Raw genomic sequence first — 23,305 nt, forward strand, 5'->3', positions numbered from 1 at the left:
GTTTTTCTGATCGCTTTGTAGTAGCAAATATTCATCAAAATCCTGCTTAAGATTGGACATGGTAAATTTTTATGATTTAGCGATGGCCTTTACTGTAAACGTGGCGGCCAGGTGCACTGTTTGAATTAACAGGTTCTAAAAGTAACAGTAAAAAATTATTGGGATTTTTTTAATGTTTTTAGTTCTAAATTCCTTGAAGCGCCAAATGCTTACTGGCAGGACTTTAAAACAAAACTAAATTGTGCTTTAGATCATTTGGCCGGTGAATACCAGCTGAAAAATATCTCAATAATAACTTGGCTAAATTTGTTAGGAATATCCTAGTAGTACTCCTTGAAATGATATACAAAAGGGTCTCCTTTCCTCCAAGTAGAGGACCCGATGGTACAAAAAGTTGGATAAGTGAACTTACAATAAAAGTGCAACAAAATATAACTAAATTCGTTCCATGGAGTAAAAAATAGATTCAAAAACTTGTACTTTTCTTTAACGTAATTTTTATTTATGCAAAAAATCGCGTATCTCGTTTAAATTTACAACTGTGTTTTAAAATCGTATTGAATTACTTTGCAACTGCAAAGAAGTGACTAAAACGCGCTTTCTAATCGTAAATTGTGGAAAAGTCTTTTGGGAAAATGCACATACAAAGAGAATCAATTATGGACTGTTGTACAATTTGAATGAAATAGAACATTTCTAAATATAAATGTAGTAAAAAAAAAAAGACATAATTATATATTTATTGATATTGTTTTGTTTGCCTTAAACAAATGCAAATTGGAAATGTGTAAATGTTTGACCATGAATAGTCAAAAAAGCATCAAAATGTACGAAAAATTATAAACAAATTATACAAAATTATGTTTTCCAAAACGGAAAAATGTTTGAAAATTGTTTACAAGTTAGCATTTCTGTTTTTATATCATCTCTTTTCGTTTTTTCATCCGCCTTCTTCTTTTTTTCTGTTTTCGTTTACAACTAGGATTTTCGATATAGATTTTAAATTTACTAAATTGTTTAACCACATTGAAAGAAAGTTGTTTTTATTATTGGTTGAGGAGTGCTTTATGCTCCTCCACTTTCGAACCACATAAGAACATGAGAATGAGAATTGTGTGAATGATTTTTTTTAAAAAGTGGAGGTTTGCTTTGCAGACGTTGATTTTTTCTGTATAACTTTCTTCACTTACTTTTTTTTTATTAACTAACTGCTGAAAAATTGCATTTAAATGGATTGATTTTCTTTTCTTTTTTTGTTGTTTTTTTTGTTGTTGTAAATGTTTTTTTTTCTGTTGTTGCTGTTGTTGTTGTAATGAATGCTCTACGTTCCAGACGCTTAGAATCATTTAAGCTTGGCATACGCATCGATCTTTTTGTGAAGCTGGTTATAATAATCCAAGGCAATGTTGCGTGTCTGATTGAATGCCTGGTTGAGGTTCTCGGGTGAGAAACGACCACTGGAAAACAAAAGAGCAAAAGAATATTTTAGTATTCAATTAATATCTTACAAAGTGTTTTGATTTGACCCCTACAAAATGACTACTTCTTATCACTTGGCTTTCATTATGGAAAAATCTTAATCGATTTATATATCCCATTGAAATACTCCAGTGAAATACTCCAACGGTTGTAACTAAACTAATAGAAAGATCAACTTACACCAAAACCTTCTCCTTGATTAAAGATGAGGATTTCTCATAACCATTCACGGCCAAATCTCTGGCGCCCGCTGCAAAGGCCTCCAGTTTGTTTGACAAATTGGGCACATATTGATCAACCTTGAAAAAACATATAAAAAATTAATATATACAATTCTTGGATAGAGAGATGTTCATAGATCATTGTTAAACCGGTTTCATTCAATTTAGTTATGATCTCATATATTTTGATATACTCACAAATTTAGCCACCTCTGGCCATTTGGCATTGAAATAAGTTTTGCCCGATTCATAGGAAGTGCAGGCTCCGTTCCTTGCTAGTTTCCACAAATCACTAGTGACCTTGATCGCTGGGTTGGCATAGGGTGGTACATGTTCTTCGCCCCATTTGTAGCCCCTGGCCAGGGCGCTCATCGTGACATACCAACCCTTCTCGACATGCGGTAACACACCAGCATTCTTTAGAATTTTACCCGTCGCCGATTTCTCAAAGACGCCCTTGCCATTGACCTGAGTGTCATAGCACAGGGAACCGGCTATCAGAGCTAAAAGAAAAATGCTTCCGAATACCCATTTACAGCAGCCGCATTTCTTCTTCTGTGCCGCTGCATTCTGTTTGTTCTTTTTCTGTTGTGCGCTGCTCTTTTCCTGAACGCTCTATAAAAGGAGAGAAACCGAGTATTAAATAATTGTAAAGGATTTAAATGATCTTTAGACAGACAATATCGAAACCCTGTCGAAGGTGCAGTGAACAAAAACAAGGAATGCTAAGGCCACTTTTTATAGTCTATTATATGATTGTCGGTATAGAAGTCATAAATAAATCATAGACGACCATAAAACATTTTATATATAAAGTTGGTATCAAAGTGTATATATCTGATACAAATCGATCCATATAATAATCGTATATTTGTACATATGTAGATATAAAACACGATACGCAAAGTCAATATGGTAAAAGTGTTTTTGTTTATCTTTGATTTTTATTTTTTATTGTTTAGTTTTACCTTCTTGGTATTGGGCGTTTGTTTGCCGCCGCCCTGTTTGTTGTTTTTCGGTTTAACCTGAGCCATTTTTTTGTTGTTTTTTGCTTTTTTAATATAATTTAACTTCACTTAAATTCTTTATTAAAGAGTATTTCAATTGGTAGCTGTATTTTTCAAAATAATAAAAATTATGAATGGAGTTTAATTATTTGTTTTGTAAAACGTAATTAATTGCAATTTCTGTTGGCATAAAAGTATGACTAAATCGAACTAAGCTTTCAAGCTTGACTTGAATCGAACGAATAGCTTGGCTAATAATTTAAATAATTAAAAACCAAAAGTTGTACAACGCTTAAAAAGGTGTGTGGAGGCAGAAGGGTGGGTAGGTGGGTGGGTGTAAGTGGTCAGTAAATGACAACAACAACTGTCACGTCAAGGGGGCAGCAGGCGAGGCGGGGGCAGAGGGCAAGCGCAAATTAAAAAGTTGACGCGTCAGCTGAGTGAAAGAGAGAGATGCAAAGACTAGCAAGAGAGAAAGCCTTTCAAAAAGAAACAAAAGAGAGAATGAGGTAAATTTTTGTTGCCAAATTGATTAACTTAAAACAACAATTTTAAAAATGCAAGTACAGTGGTTAATAAAAAAAATGGATTTGATAAAACCTTTTTTTACAAGCCGAAAACTATGCTTGATCTAATGAAACAAAAAGCTCTTCCCATTCTCTGTTAGTGTCGTAAACAAATGACATTTCTTCATATATGTATTATCAATGCTAGTAATTAATTTTTTAATATGCTTGTCAGTGAACCACTGTAGTGTCAAACTAACTGTTTATTTATTGGGGCGAAAGCTTTAAAAGTTGAATGAACTATGTCACTATTTAAGCTTTTATTAATTTTCTTCAACCGGCAGAAAGGCACACAAATCATAGGCAAGAAAGAAAACACACTCACACACACAGATACGGACAGAATACAAAAGAAATTCAGGGCCAAAAGAATGGACACATTTTGGTCAGATGCCACGTGTTGAAGAGGCCAAAAATAGGGCCAAGTGTTTGTTGCTTCTCCTATATTCTTATTTCTTCTCTTTGCCGTTTGCATTCTCTTTTCATCTTCTTCTTGTTTATGACGTGGGCAGCAGCAGCATCTCTTCAGAGATTGACAATCAGAAAGGAGAAAAGAAAAAAAATGACACCACCGTCCGTTGACGCTGCGCACAATCTAATCGGGGCAAGGGGCAGTGTCAGAGAGTGAGAGCGAGTGAATGGGCAAAGAAAGGGAGGGGAAGAGTGACTGAGCGTGTGTGTGTTTGTAAGCCAGTCAGCCAATCGAGGATGGAACACATCATCCCAAAATGCCATGAAAACCTTTCTACAATTTCTTGTGGGAGATGATAAGGCATGTATTATAAATAAACTGATAAAACCAAACAGAGCACAACACAAAAATGATTTAAGAGCAGAAGGAAAAAAGTTTAAGAAATTGAGCGGCAAACTGGACTTGGACCTTGCATGGCAACGCCATTGGACAGGAGACGATAAAAAGTGCAATAAGCCGACACTCACACACACACGCGCATAGATATTTAAACACACACCGATACACGCAGCGCGATTGAAAAGTGCTGAACAAATTTAAGGTGTGCGCTCCGTTTAAATTTTTATGCATAGAGCAATAAAAAAAAACAAAAAGCGAAAAACACATCAACTCATGCAAAAGAGAAAATTTTTCTTTTTTTTTTTTGTTGTATATGTAAAGCCGGCGGCAAATGCGACGCGTTGGCAGCGGCGTCTCCATATATGAAGAGCGATTATGCATTTTAAGCTCCAACAACTCTGCTACCACAAGCACAAATTCCTATATCTCATTTAAGTAGATAAATAATTTAATTTTACTTTTAAGCCACTTTAATTGCAATTATTTATAAACTTTAAGGAATTTTCATATCTTCTTCTGCACCTCTTTTCTTTTTTCTCTTTTCACTAAGAGTGACCAGATTTCGGGTAGTTTGAAAATCCTAATATATATCTCACTGTGTTGAAAAGTGCTCTAATTTACCCGTAATATCGAAAATCGATGTCATTCGATAACAACTGGACATTTGTTTCGATAAACGATAACAAAACGGTGTTTGCAACACTGACCCAATAAAACATCGGGATCAGTGTTAGAAAACGTTCATTTGCGAAAGATTTCCCATACATTAAGGTTGAGCATTTTGTAAACTTGCAGAAACAGGTAGTTTTTGGAGCTAACCCCCAACCTCCTCTTCCGTGGCCTGCGGAATACGAAAATTAAGCGTAACCTGGCTGTTACTACCAACAAATTCTTTAAGCGCATGAAGGTCGCCGGCCGTTGCCAATTCTGCTAATTTGTGATTTAATGGAAATTTGAAGTTAATCTACTCACCAATAAAACTTGTTGCATTTCAGCCAATTGGACATCTTCATTAAGTAGATCTTGCAAAAATGTCTGAAAAGCTGGCAGTTTGGCTAATAGATTTGTCGACTTGGACCAGTTTTCATCTGAAATTTTGTTGTTATATTATTTTATTTTGGTTAATGTTAATTTTGTTATCTTACCTATGGCTTTTAACAACAATAAGCTGGGCAATTGTTGTTTTTTATAATTCATGCGCCAAATTTTAAGGCAATCATCTCCACCCGAACTCAATAGACAACTAATACAGCCTTCGATCTCATTGGAATATTTGTGAGAATTGTTTGACGTGGTAATTTCACGTAGAAGAGTTAAAAATATATTTGCATGCTTCACACCGCTTGATATATATCTTTGCTGAAAAAAAAAAACAAAAAATTAACATGTAATGATAAAAAGTCCACTTGCTAAACTTACCAACAATTGTCCAGCGCTTCGTTTTAAACTTTTCATCAGTTCATTGGATAAGCTGGGATAATTTGTATTGAGGGCATTATAAGTAAGGAAAAATTCTTGTTGATTTAAAGAAAGAGTGTTCTCTGTTTTCCGCCTCGTTGAGGCATCCAATATCTTTTCCATATAATCGACCACATATTTTGTGTAATTCCTCATTTTTAAATTCGGCAACATTAGGTTCTGCCAAATCTTAACACCTTCGTTGAGGGATGTATATCCACCTTGACCAATGGCCCAGAGAATACTTAAACAAATGTTACTTCTATTTTGATAGGAATTACGTAATAGAGCCGTCTTGGCCATATTTACGGAGCAGATACTAGGATATGATTGTCCAATCAATTGAAGCATGAATTTATAACCAACGACAGTTTGGCTATTATTTAAATCCGTGGCCATGGTATCCAAAAGACTGTAGAAAAAATACTCCAAATTTGTGACGCTCATACTTTGAATGAATTCCAATATAGTTGCCTTTAACGGGACACTAGCCAGATTTGTGGGATATTTGAATGAACGACCCGAAAACGTCGGGTCACAGTCATAGGCCAGGGCTCCATTTAGATACAAAGCCATCTGAAAAGGTGCACAATAATTACAATAACTCTTTACATTTACTTATCCTATTTCAACTGCTTACATGACTTAACCAGCGTATTTCCGATCCGGGACAGGATAGTTTAACCTGTTCCAACTGAGCTAGAAAATCATCAGGAGTTATATGCAACAAAGCCTGTTCTAATGTCTTGGGTTTCGCCGATTGTGGTTGTTTTTGAGTTTGCTTTTTGACTGACTCCGTACCACCATTGCCATTGCTGTTGCCATTTCCGTTTCCCCCTCCAACAGTTGCAGATGATTTCGTGGCATTTTTCTTGCCCAAGGATGAGTAACTGACCCCAGAACTTGATTTTGCCGGTGAATGAGATTTAATGTTGTTATAGTTATTGTTGTTGCCAAACAAATCGCGATACTGCTGCGATGGCACTGCATTGAAATAAATTGCTCAGCTTAATCTGCATAATACATGACTTCTTTAAATTTAATTACTCACACAACTCTTCCAATTTGGGTACTTGAGCTGCAATACGTTTCTGTTCCGTATGGGCACTTACTTTTTTCTCCAAATTCTTTTGCTTACGAGATTTTTGAACTACCTCCCATTGATTCGATGCAGAGGGCATTTTTAGTTGAATAAATTGTAATTAAACGAAATAATAAGTTAATTGAATGCAAGAAAATGCAAGTTGCCGGCTGTCAGAAAATGCAACAAGCAAAATTTTATCAGTGTTGTAAGTCAGAGCAAATCGTCGATAAATTATAGTTATAGGGGCTTCAGATGTTTGAAATATGTTGACAACCCTGACAGTAAACATTTGACAACGTTGCTTGGTTTTTTCACATATTCTTTTTATTTATTTGCCGCTATGGTCCAAAACTACTAAAATTTTTGATATACAAAGCTATTAGCATAACCAAAATACGAGAACCCAGTAACGCCAAAGACCATTGCCCTAAATGAGTGGGGGCAAAGTACCAGGAAAAAGCGTTGCCGGCGGTGACAACAATAATACAAATACGGCTAAAATCAAAGAGGAGACCAAACTGGATGACTTGGTGGAATATGTTACGCTTTATAAGCGTATACCCACACTTTTAAGTGGTGTTATATTGCCATTTGTGCCGCTATATGGCATAGCCTTCTATCTATGGATCTATGTGTATGGAGCAGGAGCAGCAGCCGCCGGGGCAACAACTGCAGCCCTCATTGGCGAAAAGCAAGAAAATCAAACAGTGGCGGAGGACTTCACATGGAATGACGTGGGCTTTATAGCCGTTGTGGCCATTGCCTTTTTACATATATTGACGTTGCTCTTTTGCTATTGGAATGTTCATGTTTTGGCCTTTCTCACCTGCCGACGGTGTCTAAAACCTGGCTTAGATGTGCTGGCCAAGGTGGTGCCCACAGCCAATAATGGCAATTCAAAGATTGTGCCCATGCAGTATGAGAAGAATCTGAAGCAATTCTACATGATCTTCCAGAAGACCAAATATGTTTGGCATGAGGAAAAGCAAACATTTCAGGCTATCGAATTCCCAGTGAATGAGGAGCTAAGTAAATATGTAAATTCCCGTGGGCTGGAAACGGAAGACGCACTCAAGCATGCCCGTGTCACTTATGGTAATAACGAAATGCAGATGGTTGTGCCCGAGTTCCATGAACTTTTTGTGGAACGTGCGACGGCTCCGTTTTTCGTTTTCCAAGTGTTTAGCGTGGGATTATGGTGTATGGATGACTATTGGTACTACTCCCTGTTCACCCTCTTCATGCTGATAGCCTTTGAGTGCACCATTGTGAAGCAACAGTTAAGGAATATGTCGGAGATCCGTAAAATGGGCAATAAGCCGTATTTGATATATGTTCTGAGACAGAATAAATGGCGACACATTGAATCCAATGAGCTTGTGCCGGGTGATATAGTGTCCATTACCCGTTCCCAAAATGATAACCTAGTACCTTGCGATGTAGTGATCTTAAGAGGTTCCTGCATCGTAGATGAATCTATGTTGACAGGGGAATCGGTGCCACAAATGAAAGAATCTTTGGAGTCCCTGGACCAATTAAACACCAGGCTGGACGTGGAGGGTGAGGGTAAACTCTTTGTACTCTTTGGTGGCACCAAAGTAGTTCAGCATACAGCCCCCACAAAGGAATCCATGCGAGCTCCGGACGGTGGTTGCATTGGGTACGTAGTACGCACTGGCTTCAACACTTCGCAGGGCAAACTTCTGAGGACTATTTTGTTTGGCGCCAATCGGGCCACAGAGAATAATGTGGAAACGTTTGCTTTTATTGCTTTCCTGATGGTCTTCGCTGTGGCCGCAGCTTCATATGTTTGGGTCAAGGGCAGCGAGGATCCGGAACGTAATCGCTATAAATTATTCTTGGAATGTGCATTAATATTGACTGCCATCATTCCACCGGATCTACCCATTGAGTTGACTTTGGCTGTGAACACTTCGCTTATTCAATTGACCAAATTATTTGTGTTTTGTACGGAACCTTTTCGTATTCCGTTTGCTGGCAAAGTGCAAATCTGTTGCTTCGATAAGACGGGCACTCTGACCACAGATAATCTCATGGTCGAGGGCATTGCCGGCCTAACGTCAAACAGTACATGCCAACCCATTGAGGACGCTCCGCCGCAGTCTATTCAGGTGTTGGCCTGCTGCCATTCTTTGGCCCTACTCGACGATGGTCTTGTGGGGGATCCCCTAGAGAAGGCCACACTGGCTGCTGTTGATTGGCATCTGACTAAAACCGATAGTGTTATTCCGAAGCGGGCACAAATGAAACCCTTGAAAATTGTTCAACGTTATCATTTCTCATCGGCTCTGAAACGTATGTCGGTTTTGGCTAGCTATTTGATTCCGTATTCCAATGATATCAATTATATTGGAGCGGTGAAAGGTGCTCCGGAAGTTATACAAAAGATGTTGACAACTGTCCCAGAGGACTATGAGAAGGTAAAAGAACACAAGAGAATGTTTTCACTTAAACTTGACTCTTTATTTTCCATTTCCTTTAGGTTTATTTGGAATATGCTCGTCGTGGTGCTCGTGTTCTGGCCTTGGGCATCAAAGAGTTCGGTTCCTTGGGGGTCCAGAGAATACGTGAACTGAAGCGTGATGAAGTAGAATGCGACTTGACCTTTGCCGGTTTCGTAATCATTTCGTGTCCCATGAAACCGGATTCAAAATCGGTGATCAAAGAACTCATACAATCCTCCCACAAGGTGGTTATGATCACTGGCGACAATCCACTCACGGCATGTCATGTAGCCAAAGAGTTGCGTTTTACACGTAAAAAGTTGCTCATTCTGACTCCACCCTCCACCGAGGAACAGCCGTGGTCCTGGGTGTCTATCGATGGCGATCAGAAGCATCCATTGGATACCTCCGGACGCGACAAAAGCATATCTCTACTGCTAGCCACTCATGATTTGTGCATCACTGGCGATGGTCTTCTGCAATTGAAATTGAATCACCCTCAATATATGCTTAAGATTCTACCCCATATCACGGTCTGTGCCCGTTTTGCTCCCAAGCAGAAGGAGTATGTGATAACCACTCTAAAGCAATTGGGCTACTGCACCCTCATGTGCGGCGATGGTACCAATGATGTGGGAGCACTTAAGCATGCCAATGTGGGTGTATCATTGCTCACAAGTGCTCCGGTTAAACGCAAGCGAACTGACGAGGAGTTGCAACAGATTAATGCAGCTGCCAATGCTGCGGCAGCGGCTGCCCAGGCCCAAGCCAATCAGCAATTGTCACCGCGTGAACGAGCCCTCAGACGTCGTCAGGAGCATATCAATCAGACACAGGCGCGTCTGCAGAGCGCATTGCGTGATATGGAAGAGCAGACAATGGTTAAATTGGGCGATGCTTCTATTGCAGCTCCATTTACCAGCAAATCGTCATCGATTATGTGCGGTAAGAAACTAAATTGAAGCTCTGATTTATATTTTATTAATCGATTCCCTTACAGTGAATCATATCATCAAGCAGGGGCGCTGTACTCTAGTCACCACATTGCAAATGTTCAAAATCCTGGCACTGAATGCTCTAATACAAGCCTATTGTCAATCTGTGCTCTATATTGATGGTGTCAAATTTAGCGATACTCAAGCCACCATGCAGGGCATCTTTATAGCTGCCTGTTTTCTATTCATCACCAGATCAAAGGTTAGACTTTAATTGCAACAACAAAATGAAAAAGACTTTAATTTTGCATACTCTTTCAGCCATTGAAAACGTTGTCGAAAGTTGCACCACTGCCAAATATATTCAATTTTTATACCATCTCTACTATACTAACGCAATTCGCCATACACTTTGGCACATTGTATTACTTGACCAGTGAAGCCAGCAAACTGGCTCCACCCAGGTGAGTTTCCTTTCCTTTCCATCACATAAGAAAAGTCTCTTAATCTCTTCTTTATACTTTTGCAGAGTGGGAAAGGTTAAATTATATATTGATATGGATGCCGAAGAAAAAACCAAATATGATCCAAATATTGTTAGCAGTACGGTTTATATTATTTGCATATCACTGCAAGTGGCCACCATTGCAGTTAACTATAAGGTAAGAAGACATTTGATTTCTTTGATAATCCAAATAAAACCTTTTTCTCCTAGGGTCATCCTTTCATGGAGAGTTTGCGTTCTAACCGCATGCTTATGTACGCCATTGGAGCTTCAATTGCTTTGGTCTTACTCCTGACCACTGGCCTGGCTCCAGAACTTACGGAATTCTTTGAGATCATCGATTTTCCCACAGATGTTTGTATTATTAAACGATTTAGGAAGAGAAATATGTTCATTTTTCATTTCTTTTCCTTTTCTAGTTCCGTAAAACTTTGCTCACTGTGTTGATATTGGATATATTGGGGGCATTTGCCCTGGATCGCATTTGCTCATTCCTATTTGGAGAGACTCGTCGTAAATCTAAAGTGCTTAATTGTTAGCATCGTTTAGTAATTTATATAGATCAACCAACTATACCTTACGTTCCAAGTCTATATTCAATTGTATTTTTGTTTACCATACAAAAGAAAACATTTTATTTTTTCCTTTTTTGTTGGCGTTGGCTTTTTGTTCTTCAAAAAGAGAAATGTGAAACAATTTTTTTGTATGATTTTGTTTATTTTTAATAAGGAAAATTTGTGCGTTTTGTGTTCTTTACTTGGGAAAAAACTTTTCGTTCTATTATAAATTTTCTATGGATCTAGAAAAATTTTCATAATTTGTAATGCTAAATAAATATAGAGAATATGAATTGAGAGATAATAAAACTTTATATATATATATGTATGTACATATATATATATATATATTATACGTATTTATGTTGATTGCCCATGTTCTATCATATCATCCAGTTTGGAGTCCTCCAACTGCTTGAATTGTATCAGTATAACCAAGTAGGTGGTCACTGCCGAAAAGATCTAGAGCAGAAATCGTAAATAATTTATTTGACAATCTTGTTATACTGAATTACCTTGAACAATGTCGAGTTATCAATGGCAAAGAAACCATAGGCCGTAAATTGTACTTCTTGCTTAATGCTCTTTGTTAAGAATTTATCAATCTAGCAATTGGAATAAAAACGTATATTTTTTACGAACTCAGCGTAAACTAAAATCCCTTACAATATTTTGATTCTCCTTGGTTTTGCCATATATCCTAGCCAGTATTTGTGATGTAATGTTTGCCTGGAATTAAAACAATTAACTTAAGAGATCCAACTTAGATTTAATGTGAACTCTCACCTCCCTTGTGGTTGAGCCACAACTACGGGACAAAAGCGCCAATAACGATGTGTGCAAACACAACCAGGCAAAACACCATTGTAATATGTTCGATGATATCATGCCTTTGGCCGTGATCTGTACGAAGAGATTGTAGCAATTTGTGGTCACTGTGTAGAAGGAGTAGCCCAAAAAGCAAACCAATATCAGACTACAACACTCGTTGATGTCCTTGTAAATTCTCAGCAATCTATTGTGCATGCGATAAATGAATAATGAATCTTCGGAGAATTGTTCCATATACTGATGATGACCCTTCTTTCTTTTCTTCTTATCCTGTTGAATGTACGTATAACCGTTGAGCAATTTATTGATAAACTGAAAGCGAATGCAAACGAAACGGAGCAGGGCCGAAGCGAAGACTATATAGGTGGCAGTCAGACCGTTTTGTATCGCGTAGAAGGCCAATAGGATGTATGAAGTGGGTGTAATTACTCCTTTCACAGCATAAATTTTCAGTACTATAATATAGGCCTGACTGACAGCAATGCCGACAAGAAATTTTACAGAGAAACCGCAATCTTGCGATAAACTTGCACCATACTGACGACGAATTTCCTCATCTAGCTGCAGTATCTCGTTCATAATCCTTAAAATATTCTTTGCATTTCTCGAGCAGGCAAAAACGGTTAGAGTATAGGTCAATATGCAGAGTAGCAATTCAATCCATTGGTTAACATTGTCAGTTTCTCGATACGAATAGAACAATTGAGCCGAATTCGGAGTGAACAAACTGTAGATATTGAAGACAGTCAGAGCATGAACCACACCGCGAATGAAGAAAGAATAAAACTCATTGGATTTGGTTGGTGGTCCCACTTCATACATGGATATCTGTTCGTAAATGGGCAATAGACCAGTTGCCTTTAATACCGAAAGTATCATTTGTATATCAGCAAACACAACATTCTCCGGACGCCTCGGTTGCTCGGATCGTCCAAGAGGATCCTGACCACGACGCGCATTACGGCCAAAAGCATCATTCAACACCGGAGGATTATGATACGGCGACACACGACGCGGCCGTGACTTATGCGGAACAGTTGCGGGCATTTCAATTACCCAAGTGTTTGGGGACATTGCCAACCAGACACTGACTAGGCTAACTAACTAGACTGCCAGCACTGGCAGCCAAAACAAGGCTCGTTATCAGATCCTGATGCATATTTGAAACGATTGTCATTCATGGTCGATGTCCATTAAAAAAATTAATTTTCCTACAGGTTCAATGAAATGAAAATTGATTTTCATTTAGACCTACACAATATACTCACTATAACTATGAAAAATTGCGAAATCCAATGATGGAATATCATCATGACACATATCGCCAGAAATCTTGTTGTGGCTAATGTAAAAGAACCGCAGGCAATAGGTTCGTTAACCAAGTTAGTAGTTCAAAGTCAAAACCTATTACTAGCTTATAGCTTCGAATCCTTTTGGCCGATTGGCGTAATCATTTTTCTTTGACATTCTATCATGCTTAAAATATAAAAAATTACCTTTATCTATCTTCTATATATATATACATATATGTAGGTCCCCCGTAGCCCTGGTTTGAGTGCAATTACGTTATCTATATAAGGAAAAGTTATTCGTATTTAGTCTTTAGCTATAAACAGTTGAGTTTTGTTGGAGTATTGTTTTGTTCTTACATCGAATAATGTCAAAGTTAATAACTATAACTGATCTTAACGATGACTGTTTGTTGTGAGTAAACAAACTAAACACAAACACCTTCAATTTCTAAGTTTCATTTTGATTAGTGAATTAGTTAAATATTTGGAACTTGCGGATCAATTGAGTCTTTGGCAAACAACTGAGATACAAAGCCGATTAAGTTCCATCATTTGTCTCACTTGGCAAAGAGTTTTGACTCATAGTTTGAACTATGCAACATTCGAGACATGTGAGGAAATTTTAGATGAATTCGTGGAATGCATTGAAGACACCGTCAACGTATTAGAATTAATAGATATACCAGTTAGAATATTGGAACAATGGATAACAAAGTACAATCTAAGTCAAGTGCAATCATTGGCATGTGCCTTATCCGAAGAAGATCGAGATAATGATTCGGAATATATATCGAAATTGCAACAACTTTTTCCTTTAGTTCGCTGCTTGCAGCTTAGAGGTAATATCAACTGTCATGGAATTGTGAATTGGGAACATTTGATTCAATTGGATATAGCTCAATGTGAATATATTTCAAAAGAAGAATTTCAAAGCATTTGTGAGCAATTAAAAATACAACAAATTCGTGTAGGCAAAGTAAACAGTCAACAAGTAGAACAACTGATTAAACTAGCGGAATTAGAGGAACTTGAATTTGGAAATCTACCAAAAGATTCCTTAAGAACTCTGGTCCGTTTGCCCAAGTTAACGAAATTGGGTTTTGGGGAGAATATTGCATATTATGCCATGCAAAGTACAATAGCGGTCCTTGGTCGGGATATTGTTGGTATAACGTTTCACAACTCAATTGCTGCATATTCTGTCTTTCAATTGTTATGGCTGAAAACTGCTATAAAGAAACTTACTCTTATAAATGAATACAACTGGAACGACTTGGACAAAACTAGAATAATCTACGATCTACCTTTCATAGAGCAGTTACATGTAGTAGAAACACCCATCTGGGATACAGCCGATGAACTGTGGGATATGATAGCCACATGTCCTCGACTTGAAGTCCTTTATATATCGGGACAGCAAACGGATAAATGGTTCTTCTCTTGGGATCGTGAACTTATGCATTATGTGTTGAAAACTCGTGCTCGGCCTTTATCTTTGTATTTCCATCATCTAGAACCACATAAGAAATTGGTGAGTAAGCCATAAATACATAAATACTATCCATAAATATATAAGAATATTTTTGTTTATCAGATCCGTCATTATTTCCAGCATGCAAATTTGAAATTATCATTTGAAGCTGTGGAAATCGAATATATAAGAAATAGATATACAAAAGTCGAGTTTTTGCCCCAAGAAATTTCCAAATTCCGATAAAAATCTAAAAATGAATTCTCAGATTTAAATTAATTCCATAAGCTTGAGGCATTAATAAAATACTCTTAAATTTAATTAGTCATTAGTTGTGGGAAACACCATCAGAAACACAAGGTAATTGCTATATTATTACATTTAAGTCATGAAATATTATCCTTGTCACACCTACAACACCTTTTACTCCCCCAAATAAAAAAAGAAAATTGGCAGAGAGGCAAAGTCTATGTATACCCTCATATGACATACGCATAGATATATATTTACAAATATATATACATATATACCATATAATAGAGGCACATATACCTGCTGAGTCTCACACAATTTTCCACCCTTAATGAGGGATTGCAATTCGATGCGCCCCAGCAAAAAGTTTAATACCCTTATGAAACGAAATTCAAGCATTTAATCTCACTTGCATCTTAATCTCATTATCAGGTTGAGACTTTGTATTAGAAAAGGATATTCCAAAACAATAATTTTAATTCTTAAGAAGGGTTAAGCTAAGAATAAAGCAATTTTGTACGTTTAAATAGTTCAAAAATTAAAGTTTACGTCGAAAACAATTCAAAGTTCACTTTTTAAAAGTGCTTTAAATTGGATTAAGCTTCAAAAAAGGATTACCAAAATGAGTTGACCTCTATTTGGCTTAGATTTTGGCAATTCTATATATACAAAATGAAATTATAAGAATAATAATGAAACTAATATAACAATAAAATATAAATACATTAAAAATGTATGTTTATTTTATTAACAATAAACATACATTTTTTATGTATTTATATTTTTTTGAATGTTTTTGAAAGCTTCTCAGAATGAACTATTTTTTATTTAAGAACGCATGAATTGTTTTGACAATTTCTTAAACTTCTGTATAAATCCCTAAAAATTATTTAATTTATTGATTATTTAATACAAAATAATAGTCTGACTTGTAGTGCTTTTTAAGGATAATTCTTTTAAATTCTTTTGAAACTTCCTGGGAATGGTTACATATATTTTTGCTAAATTTTCTATTTCTAGACAGATTTCATTTTGCTATGAGGGTGTGACAAAAGTCGGTTTGCTAACATTTGCTGACTCCCTTCGTTTTGTTGTCCATTCCTTGGAGCATGTTTTTTTCTCCTGTTTAGTTTGGGGGAGGGAAACAACGACTGGTAAACTGGCACGCTGTTGCTTTTATAGTCACCGTCGGAGAGACTGTTTTTGTTGTTGTTGTTGTTGTCGTCGTGGTTGTCGTCTGTGACGTCAGGACAAGGCCGCTGGGTCAGCGTCGTTTAGCCCAACGGGCAACAGATACAGACACATACCGCGTTTGGGGCGGCTCTTATCAGCATCATTCAATCGGAACAACACACGGAACGGCAGAGCACACCTCAGAAAGTGGTCGTCGTAGTCGGTAACTAAATACGGAAATAAATACAAAATAAAACCCGTAAAGAAGCCGTGAAATTTGTGTTACTAATTGAAAATATGTTGCCTCTGTTAATGGTGACACAATTGTGGCTGTTGAGTGTGGTTAACCTAAGCCAGGTTAACGCCCATTATACCAGCGGGGATGTTGTTTATCACACATTGCCGCACTTTTGGACGGGCGTCGGCTTTTGTCCAGCTGGTGAGATTACCCACAAAGGCATCTCTGCGTCCCTGGAATCGCCTGCCGTGCAGATGAATTTACGCCAAATTGCCGCCTTACCGGTTGGTGCAGTCACTCACATGCGCATCCATTGGCTCTTGGAGCTGGTACAGTTCTTGGAATACGATCCCAATGGGCTGCCTCGCTATAATTTCGAGAAATTTGATAATTTTGTGGATTTCCTACACGATGAACTGAATATGTCGCCGGTATTGGAATTTATGGCCAATCCTGGCGATGTTTTTACGGCCAATCCGGAAAGGAATTCATTTCTATGGGAGCATTTTGTCAAGTCAACACTGAAGCAACAGATAGGTAAGTTTCTGGCATCGGTTGAGTCAAGTGTAAACCTCTCTCATGCCATTTCAAATAGCTCGACATGGCTCTGCCCGTCTGACGAATTGGCGCTACGAGACTTGGAATGAACCGGATTTGCTTGGCTACAACAAACTCAACTTCACCACCCGTCATTATCTGGAGTATGTGCAGGCCGTGCGTCGTGGCTTGAGCAAGGCTGGCTATGGCAGCCGCCGCAAAGTGCATCAACAACCTATGTATAGAGCCCTGCGTGGTCCTGCTGGACTCTTCAAGGCTCATAATCGTCATCCGCGCTGCTGGCAATTGTTGGAAATGTGTAATCAGGATTTAGTTCAGTGTCCCATCGATATACTCACATATCATCGCAAAGGTCTTACTGGAACCGCTGAGGACATATTGAATGGATCACTGGCATTGTTGTCACAAATCTATGAGGATTATCCCAAGTTAGAGGAACTTCCCGTGGCTAATGAGTGAGATTATTAATCAGAGGATCAAGAGCGTTGAGCGTTCATTCCTTTTTATCCATTTCAGCGAGGCTGATCCCATAGCTGATTGGAGGCTGCCGCATGATTTCCAAGCAGATGTTCGCTATGGCATCACTCTCATATCCACAGTGATGCAACATTGGCATGCCAAATTGGCCAATGGTCCGTTGGCTCAATTGGAATCCATTAGCCATGACAATGCCTTCCTTAGTTATCATCCTTACGAATTTACTCAAAGGTAATCATCTATGGGAACAACTCTTCAACTTATTTATTCACCAAACTCTTTCTAGAACCCTTTTGGCCCACTTTCGCATGAATGAAACGCATCCACCTCACTCCCAGTTCATACAAAAGCCAGTCTATGCAGCTCTCGGCATGTTGGCCAAATTGGGCACTCGTGCCAGTGACATGGAATTGGTGAATATGGATACCAAACATAGTGTACAAGTTTTGCGAAGTATTTCTGGTGGCGTTGGTGGCCAGGGTCAGTATGTGGCCACCATTTTTCTTAGTCCCGAGGAGGCCGGGCCTCAGTTTACTGTCTATCATCACAAATACACTCTGAACATGTCCATAGCCAATGAGTCGGCATTTATTACAGAGCTGCTAGTGCCCCAGTCCACAGATCCCTACTACGTCTGGCAACAATCCGGCAGTCCAGCGTATCCCAATGCCAGTTTGCGAGAAGCCATGCGCCGTGTGCAGACTCCGAGATTATTCAAAACTGGTCCCATTTGGCAATACAATAGTGAACTGGTGGTAAACTCAGCCAGTATACCATTGCCATGGGCCATGCTGTTGCGTGTGTGCTCGGCCTCGTGGCCCAAATTGAAGAGGCCACAGCAATTGGCCATTGGTGAGGTAACCAAAGGTGAGGTCTTCATTAGTTGGAATGAACATCCAAAGTCCACACAATGTCTGAAGAGCTACGAGGTATGGTTTAAGGAGAGGAATAGCATGGGCGCAGTCACAGGAACTGATTGGTTATTAATATCTGAGGGTTGGCATTTGCCATATCCATCTTTTCAGTATGCCCCCGGGACCAATGGCAGCGTAAATGGTAAGTTCACATTTCAGATTATATAGTGAAGTTAGTATATTTCTTAAGCAATCTTATTAGCGCGATTAAAATATAATTACAATCTTAATTTTTCTCCTCTTTGTAGGGTTCTATAAAGTGCGCGGCGTTGATGTCTTCAATGTCACCAGTCCCTATTCCCAGATCGTTGAATATCTTGAGTTATAATCTATAACAAAAACAGAAACAATTTATACGTACAACAAGCAACATATTAAACATATTTAGATGAAACATAATCAGGCTTAGGCCAGGCGCAATTTGATTCTATTTCCACTTCTATCCCACCCTATACTCCCCTCCTCTCTTCGAGATATAACTCTTGGAATGGAACTGACTTTACATACGAAACAAGAACAAAATAAAAATAAAGGGCACAAATCTTTTCGGGACAAGCGCCTTTAGCCTTAACAAATATGCCACAATTATCTCATTTATACACATAAATATTAATATATATATATATAGTACATAATTATAATCTGTGTTGTGTTCGTAATACAATAAAATATATAAACAAAGGCTAAATATAATTCACTTTTTTTTTTTACAATTAGTCCGAGACGAAAGCGTTGCATTGTGATAACATCAAATATTGAATACTGATTTATCAATTTCTTATAGACCTACTACCATAAGAAAGTGCACAAGAAGATGAGAATCAAACTCAGTAAATCGTGTCCTGCTTTCTGCAATTCAATTTGGCAATAGTCCTATACGAAAAAGGAAAAATCATTGAGTTGTAAGTTTTTGCTTAAAGCAAAGGCCACAAAAAGTTCTTCCATATGGATTCAAGATTAGCCCTCAGCATCTAGCACCAGCCACTTCTCATTAATGTGCTCGATTTGCTTAGTCAAAATGGGATTCCGCACACGAACTTTGACCTCCAGTTTGCCACCAACTTGCTTTCGACCATCCATAAGCTAAAATATGCATAATTATTAGTCGTATTTAGTGTTAATACTAGGAGTAACACTCACATCGTAGGTATCATGTATATCACACTTGGTCTCCAGCGGTTGCAGTTTCACATTCACCGTTCCAATCAATGTGTCCGACCTGAGGAATCCTCTGAAACAACATATGGGCAATTTACGACTTAGTCCACAACAATCAATACTGCAGCTGTTAATGACATTTTGAGCATTTTGCAATTTGAGAGCGAGATTTGAGAGCGTTTAAAAATGGGCATTTTTTCGATTGTTTGTTTGTTGGGGGCGTAAAAATGTTTGAGAAATAAAATGTTTTCAATTTATTAAAAACAATTTCACATGAAAACCAATGAATGGAGAATTAAATGCGATCGTTAAGCGTGCTGAAAGCTGATCAATAAACATGCTAAATAAAAAATCATAAACAAAATTGCTTCAACTGATAAACTACAAAAGTCTTTGTACACGAAAATGTACATAAAGAAAGCAACAAAACTAATTATTATTGGAACTAAAATTACAATTGTCAATCTTACAAAATCAAATAATAAAACTGTCTTTAAATAGAATATGTATGTAGAATACTTAAAGTTTAAATATTTATTTTGAATCAAAGTGTAGGGGAAACATTACGAAATTTATAAGAAAAACAATAGATTTTTCTAAATAAAACTCTTTGCAAACTCTCTAAAATTGATTTCGAATGCGTAAATGTTGTATTTTAATATTAATAGCCCATTTTTTCCTTTATAAAATAAACAGGTAAATACTTTTACTTTATCATAAAATTGACAGCACTGTTTTACTTCAACTTTCTCATCACAAACTTATTAGTTTTCAATCAACAATTATGATCTTTGACTTGACGCATCAGTTAGCCTTATGAACATAGTTCAGTTCATCCAAACAGTCGATTGAATTGCTTTGAACTGATCACCAAACTAAAATTTGTATTAGACTGTAGTTTACTTAGGAATTAAGACCACACCGATGCCAACTTCATGGGTTAATCGTTAAATATTTATGCATGAAAAGCAAACGAAAATTAGTAAATGCGCAACAACAAAAAAAATATAAATTAAAATGTTACATAGGAATTTTTAACTTGGAATTTACAAACTTACCCCCTAGAATAGATTTCAAATTTAACACCATGCCGCTTGAAGATGCGTTGGAATTGGCGATTGCCACGTTGTATATCAACCTTGAAGCGTTCATCATAGTCAGGACTATCAGTGTCCTTGATCACATTGGTCTTTGTTTTGAAAGATTCATCCTAAAAAAATTGGAACAAAATATTCTTAAATCAAGAAAATCATCGTGTTAAGTGTAGAAACTAACATTCAATAGTGGAAACTCCACGCGCACATAAGTATCCACATCCTTTGGATTCGAGACACTGTAATTTAGGCCTCTGACCACAACAATTTCCAATTCGTTATCAGTTAAATCTGTATTGCAATGGACTATATTGAAATTCCTTTTCTCATAATGGAATTTTGGCAATGGTTGATTCTTTCGCTTGGAATACCGAACCAGATCCAAATCCTTTTGTACAGTCAAGGCAAGATTTTCGAAACGGTTCATTCCAGCTACATCGCCCATGGCCTTGTGATGATCCCGTGTATTTTTGCACATCATCAATTGCTTGGCCAATTGCTCTTCCATGCGTACACCAATCTCGCATATATCATCCATATTGGGATCGCATTCCTCAGCCGAGACAATGGCAAATGAAGCTTCTAGATTATCACGCTGCGATGGGGGAACAGGCAACTAAAATAAAAGAAATTCATCATTCTATTGAACAACTCACTTTTTGTCACACTTTTACTCACTGTGCTGAGGTCAACTGGTAGTCCACTACTTGCCGCATTTAAAAGCGAGTCAAATCCTTTGAAAATTTTCAGATATTCCTTAGCCTGATCGATTTCGCCCGCCTTTTTGGCTGCTATGGCAGCTACTTTGAATTCCTTTTGGCGTTCCAATAAGAGTTTCATTTGTTGTTCGGCCAGATTACTCTTCTGATGATTTCCCGATGTGCGGGTGGTCAATTCCTGGGGTTGAGATGGCGGCGTTGCAGGTGCTTTGCGCGGCACAGTTGGCGTAGGTGCGGGCGACGCATCTGCCGAAGTACTTGCCGTTGCCGGTGGTGAGCTAGCTGGCGAAGGAGATGCAGCTACAGCTCCTCCTCCCGCTTCAGAGGGCAACGGGCCAAAACCTGGCGGAACTGGCAACTCATCAAAGGCCACTGGTTTGCCAGCTTTATGCAGCTTGATTGCATCTTCATATTGCTTGACAATGCGTCCAAATCGCCTTGCTTTACTCGTATTGTTCTCGGCCTTGGCAGATGCCTCGACAGATTGATACTTTTCCAGGCGTTGCTGTAAGGCTTCTAACACAGTTGTGGCCGCAGCTGGAGGAGCAGCAGCAGGAGCAGGAGCTGGCGTCTCAGCTGGTGCTGGTGTGGGCTCGGTATTTTCTGTATTTGCTGCTCCTGCTCCATCTTTCAATTTGTTTAGGAATTCAAGAAACTCATTGGGCGGTGGTGGCATATCACTTAGATCAACTTCCTGACCATCCTGACACATTTTTATTACTACATCAAACTGTTTGACCACTTTTAGAAACTGCAAAGCAGTTGCCGTGTCACCGGCACGCTTAGATTGCAAGGCCGCAGCTTTATATTCACTTTGTCGGCTTAGCATTTGAGTTACTAGAGGATTGGGCGGAGTCGAAGGACTTGTGGTATTTGCTGCTGGAGTTGCCGGTGTTGGCGGCGCAGGAGCAACACGTGTAGGCTGTTTGGGCTCTTCTGGTTGTGTTGGCTCCTCAATGGTCGGCGCAGGTGTCGCTCCTCCAATTGGTTTTACACTCACTTCTGGAGGAATGTCATCCACATTGATTGACTTGCCGGCTGAAGCCTGCTTGAACAGATCCTGCAAGGTTTTCAGACCTCTACCAAACCGACGCGCCTTGCCTGAATCTCCTGCTGCTTTGGCATTGGCCTCTGCCTGTTTGTACATTTCTAAGCGCTGCTTTATTATACTCATGGTATCCACTGTAGAGGTGGGTAGATACGTCTGCACAGGTTCCTCCGTCGCAGTGGCGGAGGCGGGGGCCGGTTGCTCCTCTTCCTCTATTTCTACTCCTGCAATGCCACTCAGCTCACCCAACAAATCTGTGTCATTTTCCAGACCCTCGTCGTCATCTTCATCGCTGACGTCATCACGCAAACTGTCTGCAATCATTTTATCCAAATCTAAGGTTGGCAATAGTTTAGGCTTTGGTTTAGTCCTGGGAGCTGCTCCTCCTGCTCCTCTTGTAATTGCAGCCAGCTCTGCCTCCAGATCACTATCGCCAGCGTCCTCATCATTTTGGCCATAGCCCACACTGGGATCAAAGTCGTCTGGTATTTCCGTTAAGCCAAACTGTAAGTAGGATTGAGTCAAGTAACATTAATAAACCAAGGAGATGACTCATAATCAAAAAATAGATTAAATCCAAAGTCAGTTTTTGCTTTTTACATTTACCTGGGACAAATCATGTTGTCTTCGCTTGGCTGGTTCTGGTTTTTTTCTTGAAAACATTGTTTACTTAATTGTGGCTTTGCAAATCGAAAATTATAACTAGAATTTTTTTTGTTCAAATTGCGTTTCAGCTGACCTATCTGACGCCGCTTTGTGGGTAACAATAACAATATAAAACGGAAAACTGTCTCACTGCATGGCCAGTGATGCCATTGTATCTAGCTCAAAAATAAAAGGCTAGACTCTTTAACGGTACTAACAACATCAAAATATTAAAGGTTTGCTTTATCTCATACATATAAAAATCATTTGTTTAAGACCCATCACGAATTACGGATACAGATAGAATTTAACTCTGGCTTCGGAATAATTTTATTTAAAAAATTCTT

At 38.4% G+C, this 23,305-nt stretch overlaps 6 protein-coding genes across 9 annotated transcripts; 3 read left to right on the forward strand and 3 right to left on the reverse strand.

Annotated features, from left to right (window-relative positions):
• Positions 1 to 480: 480 nt before the first annotated feature.
• On the reverse strand, positions 481 to 6,833 carry LOC6651752 (transmembrane protein 214). 2 transcript variants are annotated; one of them, XM_023180930.2, is made up of 8 exons: positions 6,594 to 6,833; positions 6,183 to 6,526; positions 5,504 to 6,118; positions 5,230 to 5,443; positions 5,057 to 5,172; positions 1,899 to 2,315; positions 1,660 to 1,778; positions 481 to 1,457 (listed from the first exon to the last, which is right to left on the reverse strand). In XM_023180930.2, the coding sequence occupies exons 1-8, from the start codon at positions 6,721 to 6,723 to the stop codon at positions 1,343 to 1,345; spliced, it is 2,070 nt and encodes a 689-aa protein (XP_023036698.1). In that variant the 5' UTR covers positions 6,724 to 6,833; the 3' UTR covers positions 481 to 1,342. The 2 variants fall into 2 exon arrangements, with proteins under 2 accessions (XP_023036698.1, XP_002074294.1); XM_002074258.4 differs by lacking the exons at positions 5,057 to 5,172; positions 5,230 to 5,443; positions 5,504 to 6,118; positions 6,183 to 6,526; positions 6,594 to 6,833 and adding an exon at positions 2,669 to 2,806.
• Positions 6,834 to 6,894: 61 nt separating this feature from the next.
• Positions 6,895 to 11,227, forward strand: LOC6651763 (endoplasmic reticulum transmembrane helix translocase). The gene is made up of 7 exons (XM_002074260.4): positions 6,895 to 9,067; positions 9,130 to 10,036; positions 10,092 to 10,288; positions 10,348 to 10,490; positions 10,556 to 10,688; positions 10,742 to 10,885; positions 10,951 to 11,227. The coding sequence occupies exons 1-7, from the start codon at positions 7,058 to 7,060 to the stop codon at positions 11,068 to 11,070; spliced, it is 3,654 nt and encodes a 1,217-aa protein (XP_002074296.1). The 5' UTR covers positions 6,895 to 7,057; the 3' UTR covers positions 11,071 to 11,227.
• Positions 11,228 to 11,448: 221 nt separating this feature from the next.
• Positions 11,449 to 12,993, reverse strand: LOC6651784 (gustatory and pheromone receptor 32a). Its single transcript, XM_002074261.2, has 4 exons — positions 11,875 to 12,993; positions 11,755 to 11,817; positions 11,604 to 11,693; positions 11,449 to 11,550 (listed from the first exon to the last, which is right to left on the reverse strand). Exons 1-4 carry the CDS (start codon positions 12,991 to 12,993, stop codon positions 11,449 to 11,451), a joined length of 1,374 nt encoding a protein of 457 aa, XP_002074297.1.
• A 1,253-nt stretch (positions 12,994 to 14,246) lies between these two features.
• LOC26529988 lies at positions 14,247 to 14,928 on the forward strand. Its single transcript, XM_047010650.1, has 2 exons — positions 14,247 to 14,742; positions 14,806 to 14,928. The coding sequence occupies exons 1-2, from the start codon at positions 14,338 to 14,340 to the stop codon at positions 14,926 to 14,928; spliced, it is 528 nt and encodes a 175-aa protein (XP_046866606.1). The 5' UTR covers positions 14,247 to 14,337.
• A 1,056-nt stretch (positions 14,929 to 15,984) lies between these two features.
• LOC6651785 (alpha-L-iduronidase) lies at positions 15,985 to 18,622 on the forward strand. Its single transcript, XM_002074262.4, has 5 exons — positions 15,985 to 16,882; positions 16,941 to 17,358; positions 17,420 to 17,611; positions 17,667 to 18,436; positions 18,543 to 18,622. Exons 1-5 carry the CDS (start codon positions 16,405 to 16,407, stop codon positions 18,620 to 18,622), a joined length of 1,938 nt encoding a protein of 645 aa, XP_002074298.3. The 5' UTR covers positions 15,985 to 16,404.
• On the reverse strand, positions 18,455 to 23,112 carry LOC6651783 (coiled-coil and C2 domain-containing protein 1-like). Of its 3 annotated transcripts, none has more exons than XM_002074263.4 (6): positions 22,920 to 23,109; positions 21,225 to 22,817; positions 20,728 to 21,162; positions 20,511 to 20,662; positions 19,435 to 19,579; positions 18,455 to 19,377 (listed from the first exon to the last, which is right to left on the reverse strand). In XM_002074263.4, exons 1-6 carry the CDS (start codon positions 22,974 to 22,976, stop codon positions 19,252 to 19,254), a joined length of 2,508 nt encoding a protein of 835 aa, XP_002074299.3. In that variant the 5' UTR covers positions 22,977 to 23,109; the 3' UTR covers positions 18,455 to 19,251. The 3 variants fall into 3 exon arrangements, with proteins under 3 accessions (XP_002074299.3, XP_023036683.2, XP_046866455.1); XM_023180915.2 differs by having other exon boundaries at positions 19,435 to 19,525; positions 22,920 to 23,107; XM_047010499.1 differs by lacking the exons at positions 18,455 to 19,377; positions 19,435 to 19,579 and adding an exon at positions 20,084 to 20,383 and having other exon boundaries at positions 22,920 to 23,112.
• Positions 23,113 to 23,305: the final 193 nt, after the last annotated feature.

This window comes from Drosophila willistoni, assembly GCF_018902025.1.
Source record: "Drosophila willistoni isolate 14030-0811.24 chromosome 2R unlocalized genomic scaffold, UCI_dwil_1.1 Seg167, whole genome shotgun sequence".
In the NCBI taxonomy this organism is placed as follows: domain Eukaryota; kingdom Metazoa; phylum Arthropoda; class Insecta; order Diptera; family Drosophilidae; genus Drosophila; species Drosophila willistoni.

What these genes read in the sequence shown, in the direction of transcription:
- LOC6651752 (XM_023180930.2), bottom strand. Translation starts at nt 6,723, where the DNA reads ATGCCCTCTGCATCGAATCAATGGGAGGTAGTTCAAAAATCTCGTAAG. An exon ending in AAATACGCTGGTTAAGTCAT is followed by an intron (nt 6,119 to 6,182) that starts GTAAGCAGTTGA and finishes GCACCTTTTCAG; the next exon opens with ATGGCTTTGTATCTAAATGG. An exon ending in ATTGTTGTTAAAAGCCATAG is followed by an intron (nt 5,173 to 5,229) that starts GTAAGATAACAA and finishes ACAAAATTTCAG; the next exon opens with ATGAAAACTGGTCCAAGTCG.
- LOC6651784 (XM_002074261.2), bottom strand. Translation starts at nt 12,993, where the DNA reads ATGTCCCCAAACACTTGGGTAATTGAAATGCCCGCAACTGTTCCGCAT. An exon ending in CCAAGGAGAATCAAAATATT is followed by an intron (nt 11,694 to 11,754) that starts GTAAGGGATTTT and finishes TCCAATTGCTAG; the next exon opens with ATTGATAAATTCTTAACAAA. An exon ending in ATAACTCGACATTGTTCAAG is followed by an intron (nt 11,551 to 11,603) that starts GTAATTCAGTAT and finishes TTTCTGCTCTAG; the next exon opens with ATCTTTTCGGCAGTGACCAC.
- LOC6651785 (XM_002074262.4), top strand. Translation starts at nt 16,405, where the DNA reads ATGTTGCCTCTGTTAATGGTGACACAATTGTGGCTGTTGAGTGTGGTT. An exon ending in CCTTACGAATTTACTCAAAG is followed by an intron (nt 17,612 to 17,666) that starts GTAATCATCTAT and finishes AACTCTTTCTAG; the next exon opens with AACCCTTTTGGCCCACTTTC. An exon ending in GACCAATGGCAGCGTAAATG is followed by an intron (nt 18,437 to 18,542) that starts GTAAGTTCACAT and finishes TCCTCTTTGTAG; the next exon opens with GGTTCTATAAAGTGCGCGGC.
- LOC26529988 (XM_047010650.1), top strand. Translation starts at nt 14,338, where the DNA reads ATGCAAAGTACAATAGCGGTCCTTGGTCGGGATATTGTTGGTATAACG. An exon ending in TAGAACCACATAAGAAATTG is followed by an intron (nt 14,743 to 14,805) that starts GTGAGTAAGCCA and finishes TTTGTTTATCAG; the next exon opens with ATCCGTCATTATTTCCAGCA.
- LOC6651763 (XM_002074260.4), top strand. Translation starts at nt 7,058, where the DNA reads ATGAGTGGGGGCAAAGTACCAGGAAAAAGCGTTGCCGGCGGTGACAAC. An exon ending in AGCAAACTGGCTCCACCCAG is followed by an intron (nt 10,491 to 10,555) that starts GTGAGTTTCCTT and finishes ATACTTTTGCAG; the next exon opens with AGTGGGAAAGGTTAAATTAT. An exon ending in CCATTGCAGTTAACTATAAG is followed by an intron (nt 10,689 to 10,741) that starts GTAAGAAGACAT and finishes TTTTTCTCCTAG; the next exon opens with GGTCATCCTTTCATGGAGAG.
- LOC6651783 (XM_002074263.4), bottom strand. Translation starts at nt 22,976, where the DNA reads ATGTTTTCAAGAAAAAAACCAGAACCAGCCAAGCGAAGACAACATGAT. An exon ending in GACAACATGATTTGTCCCAG is followed by an intron (nt 22,818 to 22,919) that starts GTAAATGTAAAA and finishes TCCTACTTACAG; the next exon opens with TTTGGCTTAACGGAAATACC. An exon ending in ATATACATGATACCTACGAT is followed by an intron (nt 19,378 to 19,434) that starts GTGAGTGTTACT and finishes TGCATATTTTAG; the next exon opens with CTTATGGATGGTCGAAAGCA.